Consider the following 13,509-nt stretch of genomic DNA (forward strand, 5'->3'; position numbering starts at 1 on the left):
TGGCCAAAGGACATTATTGAATGAATTCATCATCATTTATTTACCGTGAAAATAAAGACCATGGCAACAACAAATGCACTAAAAAATCATAAGGGTGAGAAATGCCCATGTCACATTTGACTTCAAAATCGTAAGATAAAAAAGGAATTACTAGACAGTAATACAGTATATTTTGTTGTATTAGAGGTATATGTGTATACTGTAAATGCAGTAAAACACTACCATGATGTAGACATACCTTTTATTATTATTTTTTTCTTCATTTTTGGCATTACAGTATTGAAAATTTGGACGTAAAACTAGCTTAACTGTAATTAAAAATGTAATGGTCATAAAAATAGGCTTCAGAAGGTGTGTTCTTAACAATTTTAAGAGATTCATCCATGTACTCTTTTGAAGCCAAATACTGATAACTGATCTCACACCACAGAAATAAATTGAAGACCAGGACCATGAATAAAAACCTTAACAAGTTAAGTTGTTTTATTCAGTTTAGTAAGGTATGTAGTTTGTTGAAATGGTCCATTGCAGAAAAATGACAATCTGACAAAACACATTTGGCTCAATGGCATAAATCTGATTTCATTCAGTACAAATTAGTTGATTTATGTCTTGTTTTTAAAGCTCATCCTTGCTAGTTTCATTGGTAGATTTTGGTGACTCTTCTTTTGGTTCATCTGACACCTGAAAAGCAAAAAGAAACACACAAACTATATTACTCAAATCAAGAAGTTCAAGTATTTTGCTCCCAATAACAGGCTGAATAATCAAGGCATCTGTTGGCTTTTGACTGACCTCAGTTTCATCATCATCATCATCATCGTCGTCCTCATCATCATCTTTACTCTCTTCTTGTGGTAACACTCCTCCATTATCCAGGAACTTTGAAAAAGTCTCCAAATCTCTGCTTCCGTTAAAATCAACAATCTGTTTACACAAAGTATTTTAAAAGCATTTGTCAGTACCTACACACTCACACTTGTCAGTACAAGTCAAATTTATTTGTACTTGTGCTAAGATTTTGCTAAAAATTTCCTAGAAATTTCCTAAACTAACCTAAACAAAACCATACTATTTAATTTCTTAAATATATAAGAGTATTCTTATATATAAGAATATATATAAATTTCTTAAAGGGGTCATCAGATACTCATTTTCCACAAGTTGAGATTATTCTTTAGGCTCTTAATGAATAGTCTGTAATATACTTTGGTTAAAAATTCTCAATGGTAGTGAAAACAACACCATTTTTACCTTGTCAAAATGAGCTCTGCAAAAATCAACCCATTCTGATAGATTGCTCCTTTAAATGCAAATGAGCTCTGCTTGCCCCACCCCTCTCTTCTCTCTGTGAAGTGAGGAGCCTGTTCACTTTAGCGTGTTTAGCCGCGAAACTTGCTAACTAGCACATTATTAGGAAAGGTGATTGCAGAGATTCATAAAAACCCTTATACTCACTTCTGCTGTAAGTGAAGCTGAATCACGAATGATTTGCGTGAACATAGACACATTTATGTAGATCGGGAGGTGCATTCCCTTCACAAACAAACACAATCCACTGCATCTTCAGCGGCTTAGATATCGGGAGTAAATGACGACCACTATGTTCATTATTACATCCAGCAACACAACACCTCAATCGCTCAATCTGAGATATTCTTGTCTAATTTACATCCCTTCTCTGGCATCAAAACAATAGAGGTCGGACTGTTACAGCTGATCTGAGGTAAGACGCTCATGTCAATCAACTATTGTGGGAGCGGCTTCTGTTGGTGTGACGCCACACCGCCAGGCATCTGAGAATGGCTTGATTTGAAAAAGGGGATATTATTTTTACAGATTAATTAAAAAGCATTGCATGGATTTTTATCATTATAGGGTAGATGTGTACATACACTGCCAACACACAGTAATGTTCAAATGACATGTAAAAGTGAACTTTGCATCCGATGACCCCTTTAAAATATGAATCTTCAAGAGTGTGTGTGTTGTTGCAAACCTTATTTTCAGCCCCAGCTGGAAAGTATTTAATGGTGGGAAATCCCTGTATAGTGACATTTTCCACATCATTTTCTGTGGCGTCCATTTTGGCAATGATTATGTTCTCATGGTCTTTGTATTTCTCGCCCAACTCATCCCATATAGGAGCCAGTTCCTGACAGTGACCACACCATGGAGCATCTGTGAGAAGCACACAAATGTTAAAGCCACTATTCAATATGTTTATTTGGACTTGAAAATATAAAGTTCTGACTTACAAAATTCCACAAAAACATTCTTAGTGTCATCAAAAGCCACTTCGTTGAAGTTCTTCCCTACAAGGACTTTAACTGGATTCTTGTCCCAGTCCTCTGGAATTTCTTGAGATTTCATAAAGGGCTAGATTAAAGTGCGATATTTAAATTAATTTTTCATCATAATACATTTACAGCTGCACATAAGCTGTGAATGAAAATGATTGATTACAGAAACACACCTTCACTGTACCATCCAGAACACCCTGACAAAATGTTTTTAGTGTGTCTTTGTTGATGGCTGAGTCTTCCATTGCATATGTCAGCACTTTGTCAATGTTGATCAGGCGAATAATAGGAGCATCATCTGCAGAGATGCTGAAATACTTCAGCACGTGATCTGATTTGTCAGACGTAACATCTAATGTGATGAATATCACCTACACACATACAGACAGACCGTGAGCATGACAAGATTGGAAACAGGTCTCTAGACCAATGTTTGTGTAAAACAAACTTATATTACACATTACATTAAATGTTATTTAGTTATAGCTATTAAGTTAAAAACACTTACTTTTTCCTTAAACTCTCTGGCAGCATCTCTGAAATCTTCTATAAGTGCATTCTGAGATTCCACAGTTGTATTAAGGAATAGAATCATGTGATTACGGACCTTAGACCTAAAAATTTGTTCAGCATTCTGCAAAAAGAAAATAATAATAAAAAATATTAAGTTAAAAAGATGTTAATCACAAAAAGCGCGATTAACTTCATTATATCTTTAAATTATTTAGGATGAATTTTAATCATTTTAGCAACTGGTTGTTCATTAGTGCAGTGAAGTTTGAAGTGTTACCTCTTCATTAAATGGAATGACAAGTCTCATGCTGTTGGAATGGATGAATGAAATCACATCCCCTTTGTCTAGCTTGCTTTCCTCAGTGAGTGGCATGTCTGCTCGCTTTTCATCAAACTGGAATACACAAAGACAAGAATATGTGGGATTGTGATTGTGGTTTTTAACCAAAAGTAGTGATTTTTGGGTCGTGAACATTTTTTGAATTAATCTTGAAAGTAAATGATATTTCATGAATCTTTCATTTTAGGCACACACTGAATACTGTTAACTTAAGTTTCAAGTGTATGGCTTTCACTGTGCTCAAAGATGGACGAGAGCATGAACCAATAGCTTTCGAGTGCGGAGGGAGAACACGCATTTCATTAGTTGACTGAACTGACAGGACACACCCCCTTTGCTAAGCAGGTCAGTTTTGTTCCTGAACACGAATCGACTCAGCTGTGATGAATGTAAATGTTGTTATCAGTTCGTCATGTAAGCAGGCATTTTTATATAATGTGTAATGTACGTTAGCTCTATTGTTTATAGTACATTATGTATTTTAACAGTTTTGTTTAATAAAACCATATGATTACTTGCTTTTGATACTTTATTTAAATATATATAAATATAAAAATAAATATATATAAAATTATCTCATTACTCGATTCATCGTCAGAATAATCGTCAGATTACTCGATTATCAAAATAATCTTTAGTGACAGCCCTACCTGGAAGTCTCTTTCTCTAAGTAGTTTCATAATGCAAATATTAATTTATACAGTTGAATTAATCATTAAGTGATTCACTCGTCACATTGTAACTAGGAAATGAGTTTATAAAATTTAAATCAGTGGGATGAATCAAAATACCCACCAATAGCAGTAGTGCTACTAGAAGTAATTTGGGATTACCTTCTTGAAAAGCACCAATGTGTCACTCTGTACATCATACTTCTTGAAAAGCTCTGGGTTGTTTGTGATGCCGAAGTCATAGTCCACTGCTATTAGAGTTACATCATAAAATGTCTTTGCGTTCTCTCCTTCCAAATCCTGGGACAAAGAGAGCAAATGAAAATAAATTAAAATAATATCTTTTCAATGATAAATCTTTTGTTATAAATAGAGAGTGTAAATGTATGTTTTACATACAACTCTTGCAGATCTTAAAAAGTCAGTTACTTCATGCAAACGATTAGTAATTTACCTGGAAGAATCCAACCACAACCACATCATTTGCATCCAGCAGAGCCTCTGCGCTCTTCACATCATTGAGAACGGTAGCGCTGGGCCCCGTGTGCCTCTCCAGCCACCTCGTGATTCCTTTTACCGTTCGCTTTCCTGTTGAAATCACAAAATATGAGCTTGTGTTTATAGAACACGTAACATAATGAATTCAAATGCACCAAACAAATGAATGCATTACCAGAAAAATCGGTGGCGTTTTGCCTATTGCCATCTTTAAAGAATTTAAGTGTGGGAAAACTGGTCACATGGAACTCTGAGGCAAGCTCTTTCTCTTCTTCGCCATCCACTTTGGCCAGTCGTACTTCAGATGACTCTTTTTTCAGTAATCCAGCCACTTCTGCATAAATGGGTTCCAGTTTGCGACAGTGACCACACCACGGAGCGTCTTTTTATGTTTTGAAGGACAAAAGCATCTCATTAAGACACATCTGGGCTAGTTGTCAGACTAGGATGCAATCACAATGACTATGTTTCAGTAGCTAGAAGATTTTGAGTCAAATTTCAGAAATACATTGAAATAAAATATTTAACAAATCCTCAAAAACACTGATAATAAGAAGAAATGTTTCTTGAGGATCTTGAGAGAAATCGGCATATTATTCTATAGAATGATTTATGAAAGATTATGTGACATTAAAGACTGCAATAATGTCTGCTATCACATGAATAAATTATATTTTAAAATATATTAAAACAAAAAACAGTTGTTATAATAATATTTTATAAAAACCTTACCGATCCCAAACTGTTGAATGTACTGTACACTACCAGTCAAAAGTTTTTGATTTTTAGTGGGGTTTTTTTTTTTTTTTTTTTTTTTTTTTAAAGAAGTGTGTTCTGCTCTCCAATCCTGAATTTATTTGATCTGAAGTACAGCAAAAACAGTAAATGTTTGAAATATTTTTATTATTTAAAATAACTGCTTTCTATTTGAGTATATTTTAAAATGTAATTTATTTTTGTGATCAAATCTACATTTTCAGAATCACTACTCCAGTCTTCAGTGTCACATGATCCTTCAGAATCATTATAATATGCTGATTTGCTGTTTAAGAAACATTTATTATTATTTTTATTATTATTATCAATATTTAAAACAGTTGAGTAAATTTTCAGGATTCTTCAGCATTTATCTGAAATAAAAAAACGTTTGTAACATTATACACTATACCATTCAAAAGTGTGGAGTCAGTATAATTTTTTTTTTTAATTAATACTCTTTTTTTTTTTTTTTTAGCAAGGATGCTTTAAATTGATCAAATGTGTTGAAAAAGGCATTTATAATGTTACAAAAAGATTTCTATTTCAGATAAATGCTGTTTTTCTGAACTTTCTATTCATCAAAGAATAAATGTGTTGCAACTATTCCCTATATTTTAGGTTCAAATCATGTATTTCAGAATTAAATACCAGTTAATTTTCAAAATGCATTTGCAGTAATACACAATTGTAACATTTGCATAACTGGCCCTCCGTACAAGCGTGGGAGAAATGACAGGTGCGCTCCTAATGGATGATGTGTCAAACTAATGTTAGCAATCGTTGAACTTGTGCTGCTTAGGGATAGGAGAGTTTATATGCATGCAACTGAATATAAACATAGTTTTTATATGAAAGGGACACTTATTAAACAGATATTGTAAGAGTGTTTTCTCACATTAATTAGACAAAGAACAGAATTACCTTTTGTAAGCTCAATAATAATAGTCATACAATATATTTCAAAGTGAAGTCATAGAGTACTTACAAAATTCCACAAGCAGGTATTTGTTTTCACTGAGAGCCCTATCAAAGTTGACACCGTGAAGGACCAAAACGTCTTTCTCTTCTGTAATTTCTTCTGTCTTTTCTGGTTTCTCTGGTTCTGCATCTTCTTCAGAGCTGTCCTCAACTTCTGCCTCTACTTTTTCCTCTACCTTTTCCTCTACTTTGTCCTCAGGTGTTTCCTCCTCTGCCCTCACACACAGGCTGCAGAGTAAGAGGGTGAAACCCAGGATGTGTAGAAGCCTCATGACTGATCAGTTCAGGGCCCTACAGAGGAACAGTGTTGAAATGAGCTGTAACATGCTGCTGTGTGGTTTTGTGGTGCTGATAAGAGACCACTGATGCTGACGAATCATTGTAAAGCCTGCGTGGTGCAAATCTACTGGTCTTACTTGCTACTTCACATGTGCTCTGACAGTGAGCCGTTGGAGAGTGGAAAATTAACATCAGATTACAGGCAAATATAATAACGTAGGAAATTCACATCACTTAGTATCCTGAGAGCTTTCTTTATTGCTTCCAGTTATCCATAATAGTGCCATATCATTGAAAATCATTGATGAAACAAGAAGTATAAAGAGTATTTATTCTTGGAACTTAAACACAATCATTGCGTGTGAATTAGCAGTGACTAAACCAGGTGTCCATATCTGGCTTTTCTGCCCACGTGCCACTATAGTGAGTTCATCCCGCTCAGACACGTAAGCATTAAGAGCACAGAAATGAAGATCCACATGCACGCATGTGCTATTTCCATACATTCCTGTACCTTTAAATTATTCAGCCTAACAGCCTGTGTTTATGTGGACAAAAATAGACATTTAGTTCACTGAGTTTTGTGCATGTAAGTATGACAAGGCAGATTCAGATTTAAGATTATTAATACCAGGAAGTATGTTGAAACCAGTTTACCAAGTGGCTCTCATTCTTTTTGTATCTTTTTTTTTTTTGTCATTCTTCTATTGTTTCAAAGTCTGTGTATAACGAACATGAATGAATGAATGAATACTTGATTCTGTGTAACTGACTACAGGCTAATATACTTTTATATAGTTAATATTTAATATTTAGATTTTGAAAATATATATATATATTATTTTTTGTTGCTATATAATTTTCTGTGTATTTTTGTCCTTTTTTTGTCATTAGATTTTTTTTTATAATGTTTATATAGTTTTTAGTACTTTTTATTTATTGGTTTTAGTCCCCTATTTTAGTACTTAACATTAAACAAAAGTTTGGAACATTAAGATTTTTAGTGTTTTTTAAAGAAGTCTCTTCTGCTCACCAAGCCTGCCTTTATTTGATCCAAAGTACAGCAAAAACAGTACAATTTTGAAATATTTTAACTATTTAAAATAACTGCTTACTATATGAATATATTCTAAAATGTAACTTATTTCGGTGATTTCAAAGCTGAATTTTTAGCATCATTACTCCAGTCACATGATCCTCATTTTGTAATTCTGATTTGCTACTCAAAAACATTTATTATTGTTATTATTAATTTGTTGAAAACAGCTGTGTAGACCTTTTTTCAGGTTTCTTTGATGAATGGAAAGCTCAGAAGAACAGCATTTATCTAAAATAGAATTTTTTTGTAACATTATAAATGTCTTTATTATCACTTTTTATTAATTTAAAGCATCTTTGCTAAATAAAATGTATTAATTTCTATAATTTCTTATAAATAAATAAATAAATTGTATTTTAGCAGTTATTTTAAATAGTAAAATATTTCATAATACTACAGCATTTGCTGTATTTTGGATAAAATGAACAAATAAATGCAGATTTGGTGAGCAGAAGAGAATGATTTAAAAAAAGCACTAAAAATCTTACTGTTCAAAAACTTTTGACTGGTTGTGTATATATAATTTTTTTATATAATATATATTTTTAAGGTTAGGTTAGCAATTTCCTTTATTGCAGGTTTTATTTGAGTCAATTGTTGCAATTTATTTTGTGATTGTGACCTAACTATACAACATTCCTTACTTATTTCTGCCTTGTACATGTGTGAGGAGTTAGAAGCATTATTGATCACAAACTGGGTATTTTAATTGCACATTGTTGCATACATTTTTTAGCAAAATAATAATCTTTTTATACTCAAAAAAAAAAGTAGTAAGAAAGATTAAGAAAATGTAGTCGGGGTGGAATTTAAAAAAAAAAAGTAGTACTGAATACACTGCCACAAAACAACAGTTAGAAAAAAAATATTCAGATTAAAACTAATAAAAACATGAGAACGGACCTTTTGTTTTTTTAAATGTCACAATATCTTGTGTAGATATTTTACTGGAAAACAAGACGAACATTAAAAACAAGAAGAAAAGTTTTAAGTACAAATTAACAACATGATATTTGGCAGTGCAGAACACAGGGTAATTGATTATGATAGTGGAAAGTCACAGTTGAATTCATTGGGATTCTCTCTGTCCATGGCCCAGTGAGCAAGTAAATCACTGAAGTCTGGGGTGCTTGAGCTACTGAGAGTCCCTGAGATACTGGAGCTGCTCATGGTGCAAACGCTCGTGTTACTGAATACGCTCAGTGAAGTGTTGATGTTGCTGGAGCTCTCTGATGTGTTGATCAGACTGAGCAAGTTCTCTTGCGTGTTTGTATCACCTAACACATCAAGCTGTTGTGCGAAAGGCTCTGTCCAGAAACTGATTGGCAGGCGGCGTTGGTTCATGGGCAAACCTCGTCCTTTCCTTTGAGCGTCTTGAAAGAGCTCCGCCAGGGGCCCGAGCGACTCAGGCTCCTCCGCCTGCCCTGAAGATGCAACTTTGATGAAGTCAGCATAGTATCTCTGGCGGCCCCCGACTTTTGGACACGGTCTCTCTGCATAGATGTCACAGGCATCAGGGTCTTGGCTTCGGCCGAAGTAGCGTTGGACGTCGCTGCTGATGAGTTCAGCAAACCGAAGGAGCTGACTGGTCATCTCAGCGTTATTGGGGGACGAATCAAAACTCCATGGCTCTTCCTCTTGAGATTCATTGGCCACTGCATCCTCTTCCTCCTCCAAACTGTCTTCTCTCAGCTCCTCTTCATATTCTTCTTCAGTCTCCTCCTCATCCTCAGCCGGAAAGAAGCAGGGAGAGAAGGGTTTCGCCAAACCCAGATTACTCAGTGTCCTGATAACGCTTGCTGCCATCCTATGAAGAAAATTATGTGTTTGCATAAATATACACCAGATTTGGGGCAAGTTGTCACAAGGGAAGGGCTATATCTCAGTGCAGTTGATTCAGAAATGTTACTGTTCTCTCAGAACAAGAATATTCATTGCAGTTAAAAATTTAGGATTAGTAGGATTTTTAATGCTTCTTAAAGATAATTCTTTTGCTCATCAAGGTTGTATTTATTTGATAAAAAATACAGAAAAAAATATACAATTGTGAAATATTATTACGATACGAAATACAGTTTTTCCATTTCAATATACATTCAAATTTAATTTATTCCTGTCATCAAAGCGGAATTTTCAGCATCATTACTCCAATCTTCAGTGTCACATGATCCTTCAGAAATCATTCTAATATGCTGATTTATTATTAATGTTAAAAACAGTTGTGCTTCTCCTTTTTTTTTTTTTTTTTTTTTTTTTTTTGGAACCTGTAATACTTTTTTCAGGATTTTTTTGTTGATTAAAAAGTTAAAAAGAACAGCATTTATTTAAAATAGTTTTTTTTTTTTAACAATATACACTACCGTTTAAAAGGTAAGTTACCATTTAAAATACATTTATTCAGCAAGGATGTATTAAATTGCTAAAAAGTAAGGGCAAAAACTTAGAAAAGATTTGTATTTTGAATAAATGCATTTTTAAAAAAAAAAAAAAAACTTTTTATTCATCAAAGAATTCTGAAAAAAGTATCACATTCCAAAGGTTCCAAATGTATTTGGAAACATAGATAATTGTAATAATAAATAAGCATATTAGAATGGTTTTTACTTAAGACTGCTGGAGTAATGGCCAATGAAAATTCAGCTTTGCATCACAGGAATAAATTATATTTTAAAGCATATTAAAATAGAAACCATTATTTTATATTGTAATAACATTTCGCAATATATTACAGTTTTTCCCTGTATTTTTGATCAAATAAATGCAGCCTTGATGAGTGTATAGACTTAATTTTAAAAAAAGACAATATATTATTGCAGTAAATTAAAAATATATATATTGCAGTATATAAATATATATTGCAGTAAATTGAAAGAAAAAATATTTTTATTTAACTTTAGTTATTTCAGAAAATGTTAAAATGCGACCATTGAGTCTCTCTTACCGTATAACGCTCTATGGATGTCGCTCGTTGAAGTCCTGCTGGCCGTTTCGCGTTATGGATAATTAGCGGTTTGCTCATTTATACCCATCGCTCGTGGGGAGTCTGTTTTCTGAGCAAATATTTACGCGCACGTCTGTAATTGTGTTCTGCTCAAACAGAGCGTGAGTTTGTCTTGGCTCCCAGCAACCGGAGAGACGAACGGAAACTGGCGCGCACGGCGGCCGCTTCGTTTGCCGGGGGACGCTCAAGTGTCCGTTCACCTCACCGCGTACACACAGACGTACATACACACCGTCTGACACACAGCTGTTATCGTGTACTGGTGGCCACTTAAGGATGAACCTAAAAAGGCGTGAAATCGCATCTTACGCCGTTTTGACTTTTGAATGAGCCCCTTTATAAAACCCCATTAAAAAGACAAGCATGCCAAATGACGCCCATTATGCTACTTTGATCTCGGTGAGGTGCGTTTGACCTTATATTGTGTAACGTTTATTAATCAAGTGCACAACACGCAACAGTAGCCAAAATGTTGTTTCTGCGATCTCCAATGTAAGAAAGAGACTGAAAAAAAAAAAAAAAAAAAAAAAAAACTAAATTAAGAACTAAAAACTAAAATTAACAAATGTTTTAAAAAATGAGCACATTAAAATTTAGTTTTTTTACTCATTTAAAATATATCATATATAGATCATATATATTTTCCTTTAAAATAAACCCACACTAATGACAACTAGCCCTGGTCTTAGAAGTGGGGATTATTTAGAAAAAACAACATAAAACAAAAAAAAAAAAAAAAAATCAAATGTAGTTACTAGTCACAAGTTATAATTAAAGTATAGAATATTTTAAATATTAGGGTCATAAGAACCAATTAATTCTAGTTTGGTTAAAAATTTGCACAGGTTGTGTGAAATAAATAAGTATAAAAGTGCATTTATAAACTGTGTAACATGTTAAAATGTCCAAAAACAGTTTCTACAGTTCCAGGTAAACAGTATAGTCTATGAGGTGGCAGGAAGAATATGCTTTATGGTAGAAGCAGGACTTAACATGTATGTATGTGTGTGTGTGTGTGTGTGTGTGCTCAGCATGAGTGAATATGAGCCGGACGCAGGGCAATAGAAGGGCTAATGACCAGCAGCGGAGAGCACAGCATCTGGACTAACATATGTCAGAGAACAAGAACACTTAACTGCAGCTTCAGGTTGGTCAGAGAGCATGTAATGGCTTAACCATCCGTCAGCTACAGGTGGACATTACACATGATTACAGGATTTAGATCTGTCCTTCTGTTATTTTACAAAAAAATAAAGTGCTACATTATGTTCTTATAATGCAAAAATCTCATATACAGTGCTTTGCGAAAGCATTCATACCCCTTCATTTTTTCATGTACATGTTATGTTGCAGTCTGATGTTAAATTTCTCTAAATAACTTTTTTCTCACATCAATATACACTCTATACACTATAATGAAAAAGCATAAAACAGATTTGTAACAACTTTGCAAATTTATTGTAAATAAAAAACTCAAATGATTCCGTTGCATAAGTATTCATACCCTTTTCTGGGACACTTGAAATTTAGCTCAGAAGCGCTCATATGGCTTGTAGATGTTCCTACACTTCGAGTGGAGTTAACCTGTGGCAAATTCATTTGAATGCGTATGATTTTGAAAGGCATACACCTTTCAATAAAAGGTGGATATCAGAGCAAAAACCAAGCCAAAATAAGGTCAAAATAACTGCCTGTGGAGCTCAGAGGATTGTGTCAAGGCACAGATCTGGGGAAGTGTTCAGAAGAACAAATTCTGCTGTATTGAAGGTTCACAGAAGCATGTAGCCTCCATTATCCATAATGGAAGATGCTTGGAACAACTAGGGCTCTTCCTGGAGCTGGCCTCCTGGCCAAACGAGCAATTGATGGAGAAGGGCCTTGCTGACTGGTGACCAAGAAGCTGATGGTCACTCTAGTTGAGCTCCATGATCATATATGCAGATGAGAGAAACTTACAGAAGGACAAACATCACTGCAACACTCCACCAATCTGGTCTTAATGGCGGTGTGGCCAAACTCAGTCCTCTCCTTGGTGAAGGCACATGACACCTAAAGAACTCTCAGATGGTGAGAAACAAGATTCTCTGGTCTGATGAACCTCAATTCCAAGCATTATGTTTGGATGAAAGCAAGCGCTGCTCATCACCTGCACAGTAGCATCATAAAAGTAAAGTGTGCTGGTAGCAGCCTCATGTTGTGGGGCTGTTTTTCAGTGGCAGGGACTGAGGGACTCATTCAAGCTCAACACAGCAAAATATAGAGATAGCCTTAATGAAATCCCAGTCCAGAGCATTCACAACCTCAGACTGGGCAGAAGGTCCACCTTCTGACAGGACAATGACCCTCAGCACACAACTAGAGTGGCTTAAAGACAACTCTGTGAATGTTCTTGAGTAGCCCAGCCACAGCCAATAAAAAATTTCTGGAGAAACCTGAAAATGTCTGCCAACCCCCATCCAAGCTGACAGAACTTGAGAGGTGAAGAGGTGAGGAGAAGAATGGCAGATAATTTCCAAATACAAAGCTAGTCGCATAATAAAGACTGGAGGCTGTAAAGGTGCTTTAACTAAGTACTGCGTTAAGGGTATGAATACTTATGCAATGTACTTATTTCAGTTTTTAAATTTTAATTTGCAAAGTTATCACAAATCTAATTTTTGCTTTGTCATTATGGTGTATGGAGTGTGGACTGATGTGGGAAAAAAGTTATTAAAAATAGTGTAACAAGGCAGCAACATAAAACACGAAGAAAAAAAATGGGATATGAATACTTTGGCCAGGAACCGTATATATATCAAGATCACTGTGTTGTTTGTTTACAAATGTGAAGGTTTAGGACCATGAAATATTATGAAAGATGAAGAACAAATTAAACCGAATAAACTGTTGATTTAGCACACTGAATGTAAATGAAAAACAACCAATTATGAAACGTTTCACATTGCACAAGACAACTACTGAGACATGTTCTGTCACTTAAAATTTTAGAAAGTTATATCCTAAAAATGATACCTTGAAGGGTTCTTAAAGGGGTCATCGGAAGCCCATTTTCCACAAGCTGATATGAT

At 34.6% G+C, this 13,509-nt stretch overlaps 2 protein-coding genes across 2 annotated transcripts; both read right to left on the reverse strand.

The window, feature by feature from the left end:
- Positions 1-224: 224 nt before the first annotated feature.
- On the reverse strand, positions 225-6,396 carry pdia2 (protein disulfide isomerase family A, member 2). The gene is made up of 11 exons (XM_051113602.1): positions 6,070-6,396; positions 4,501-4,707; positions 4,282-4,415; positions 3,990-4,127; positions 3,094-3,210; positions 2,812-2,937; positions 2,477-2,674; positions 2,259-2,379; positions 2,000-2,181; positions 796-927; positions 225-684 (listed from the first exon to the last, which is right to left on the reverse strand). Exons 1-11 carry the CDS (start codon positions 6,332-6,334, stop codon positions 619-621), a joined length of 1,686 nt encoding a protein of 561 aa, XP_050969559.1. The 5' UTR covers positions 6,335-6,396; the 3' UTR covers positions 225-618.
- Positions 6,397-8,248: 1,852 nt separating this feature from the next.
- On the reverse strand, positions 8,249-10,611 carry LOC127167676 (protein PERCC1). The gene is made up of 2 exons (XM_051113858.1): positions 10,382-10,611; positions 8,249-9,247 (listed from the first exon to the last, which is right to left on the reverse strand). The coding sequence occupies exon 2, from the start codon at positions 9,244-9,246 to the stop codon at positions 8,482-8,484; it is 765 nt and encodes a 254-aa protein (XP_050969815.1). The 5' UTR covers position 9,247; positions 10,382-10,611; the 3' UTR covers positions 8,249-8,481.
- Positions 10,612-13,509: the final 2,898 nt, after the last annotated feature.

The sequence above is a fragment of the Labeo rohita genome, chromosome 1 (assembly GCF_022985175.1).
Source record: "Labeo rohita strain BAU-BD-2019 chromosome 1, IGBB_LRoh.1.0, whole genome shotgun sequence".
Lineage (NCBI taxonomy): Eukaryota > Metazoa > Chordata > Actinopteri > Cypriniformes > Cyprinidae > Labeo > Labeo rohita.

Coding starts and splice junctions, on each gene's coding strand:
- pdia2 (XM_051113602.1), bottom strand. CDS start 6,334: ATGAGGCTTCTACACATCCTGGGTTTCACCCTCTTACTCTGCAGCCTG. Junction 2,938..3,093: donor TCATTCCATTTAATGAAGAG/GTAACACTTCAA, acceptor TTCTTTTTGCAG/AATGCTGAACAAATTTTTAG. Junction 2,380..2,476: donor TTCTGGATGGTACAGTGAAG/GTGTGTTTCTGT, acceptor ACTTTAATCTAG/CCCTTTATGAAATCTCAAGA.
- LOC127167676 (XM_051113858.1), bottom strand. CDS start 9,246: ATGGCAGCAAGCGTTATCAGGACACTGAGTAATCTGGGTTTGGCGAAA.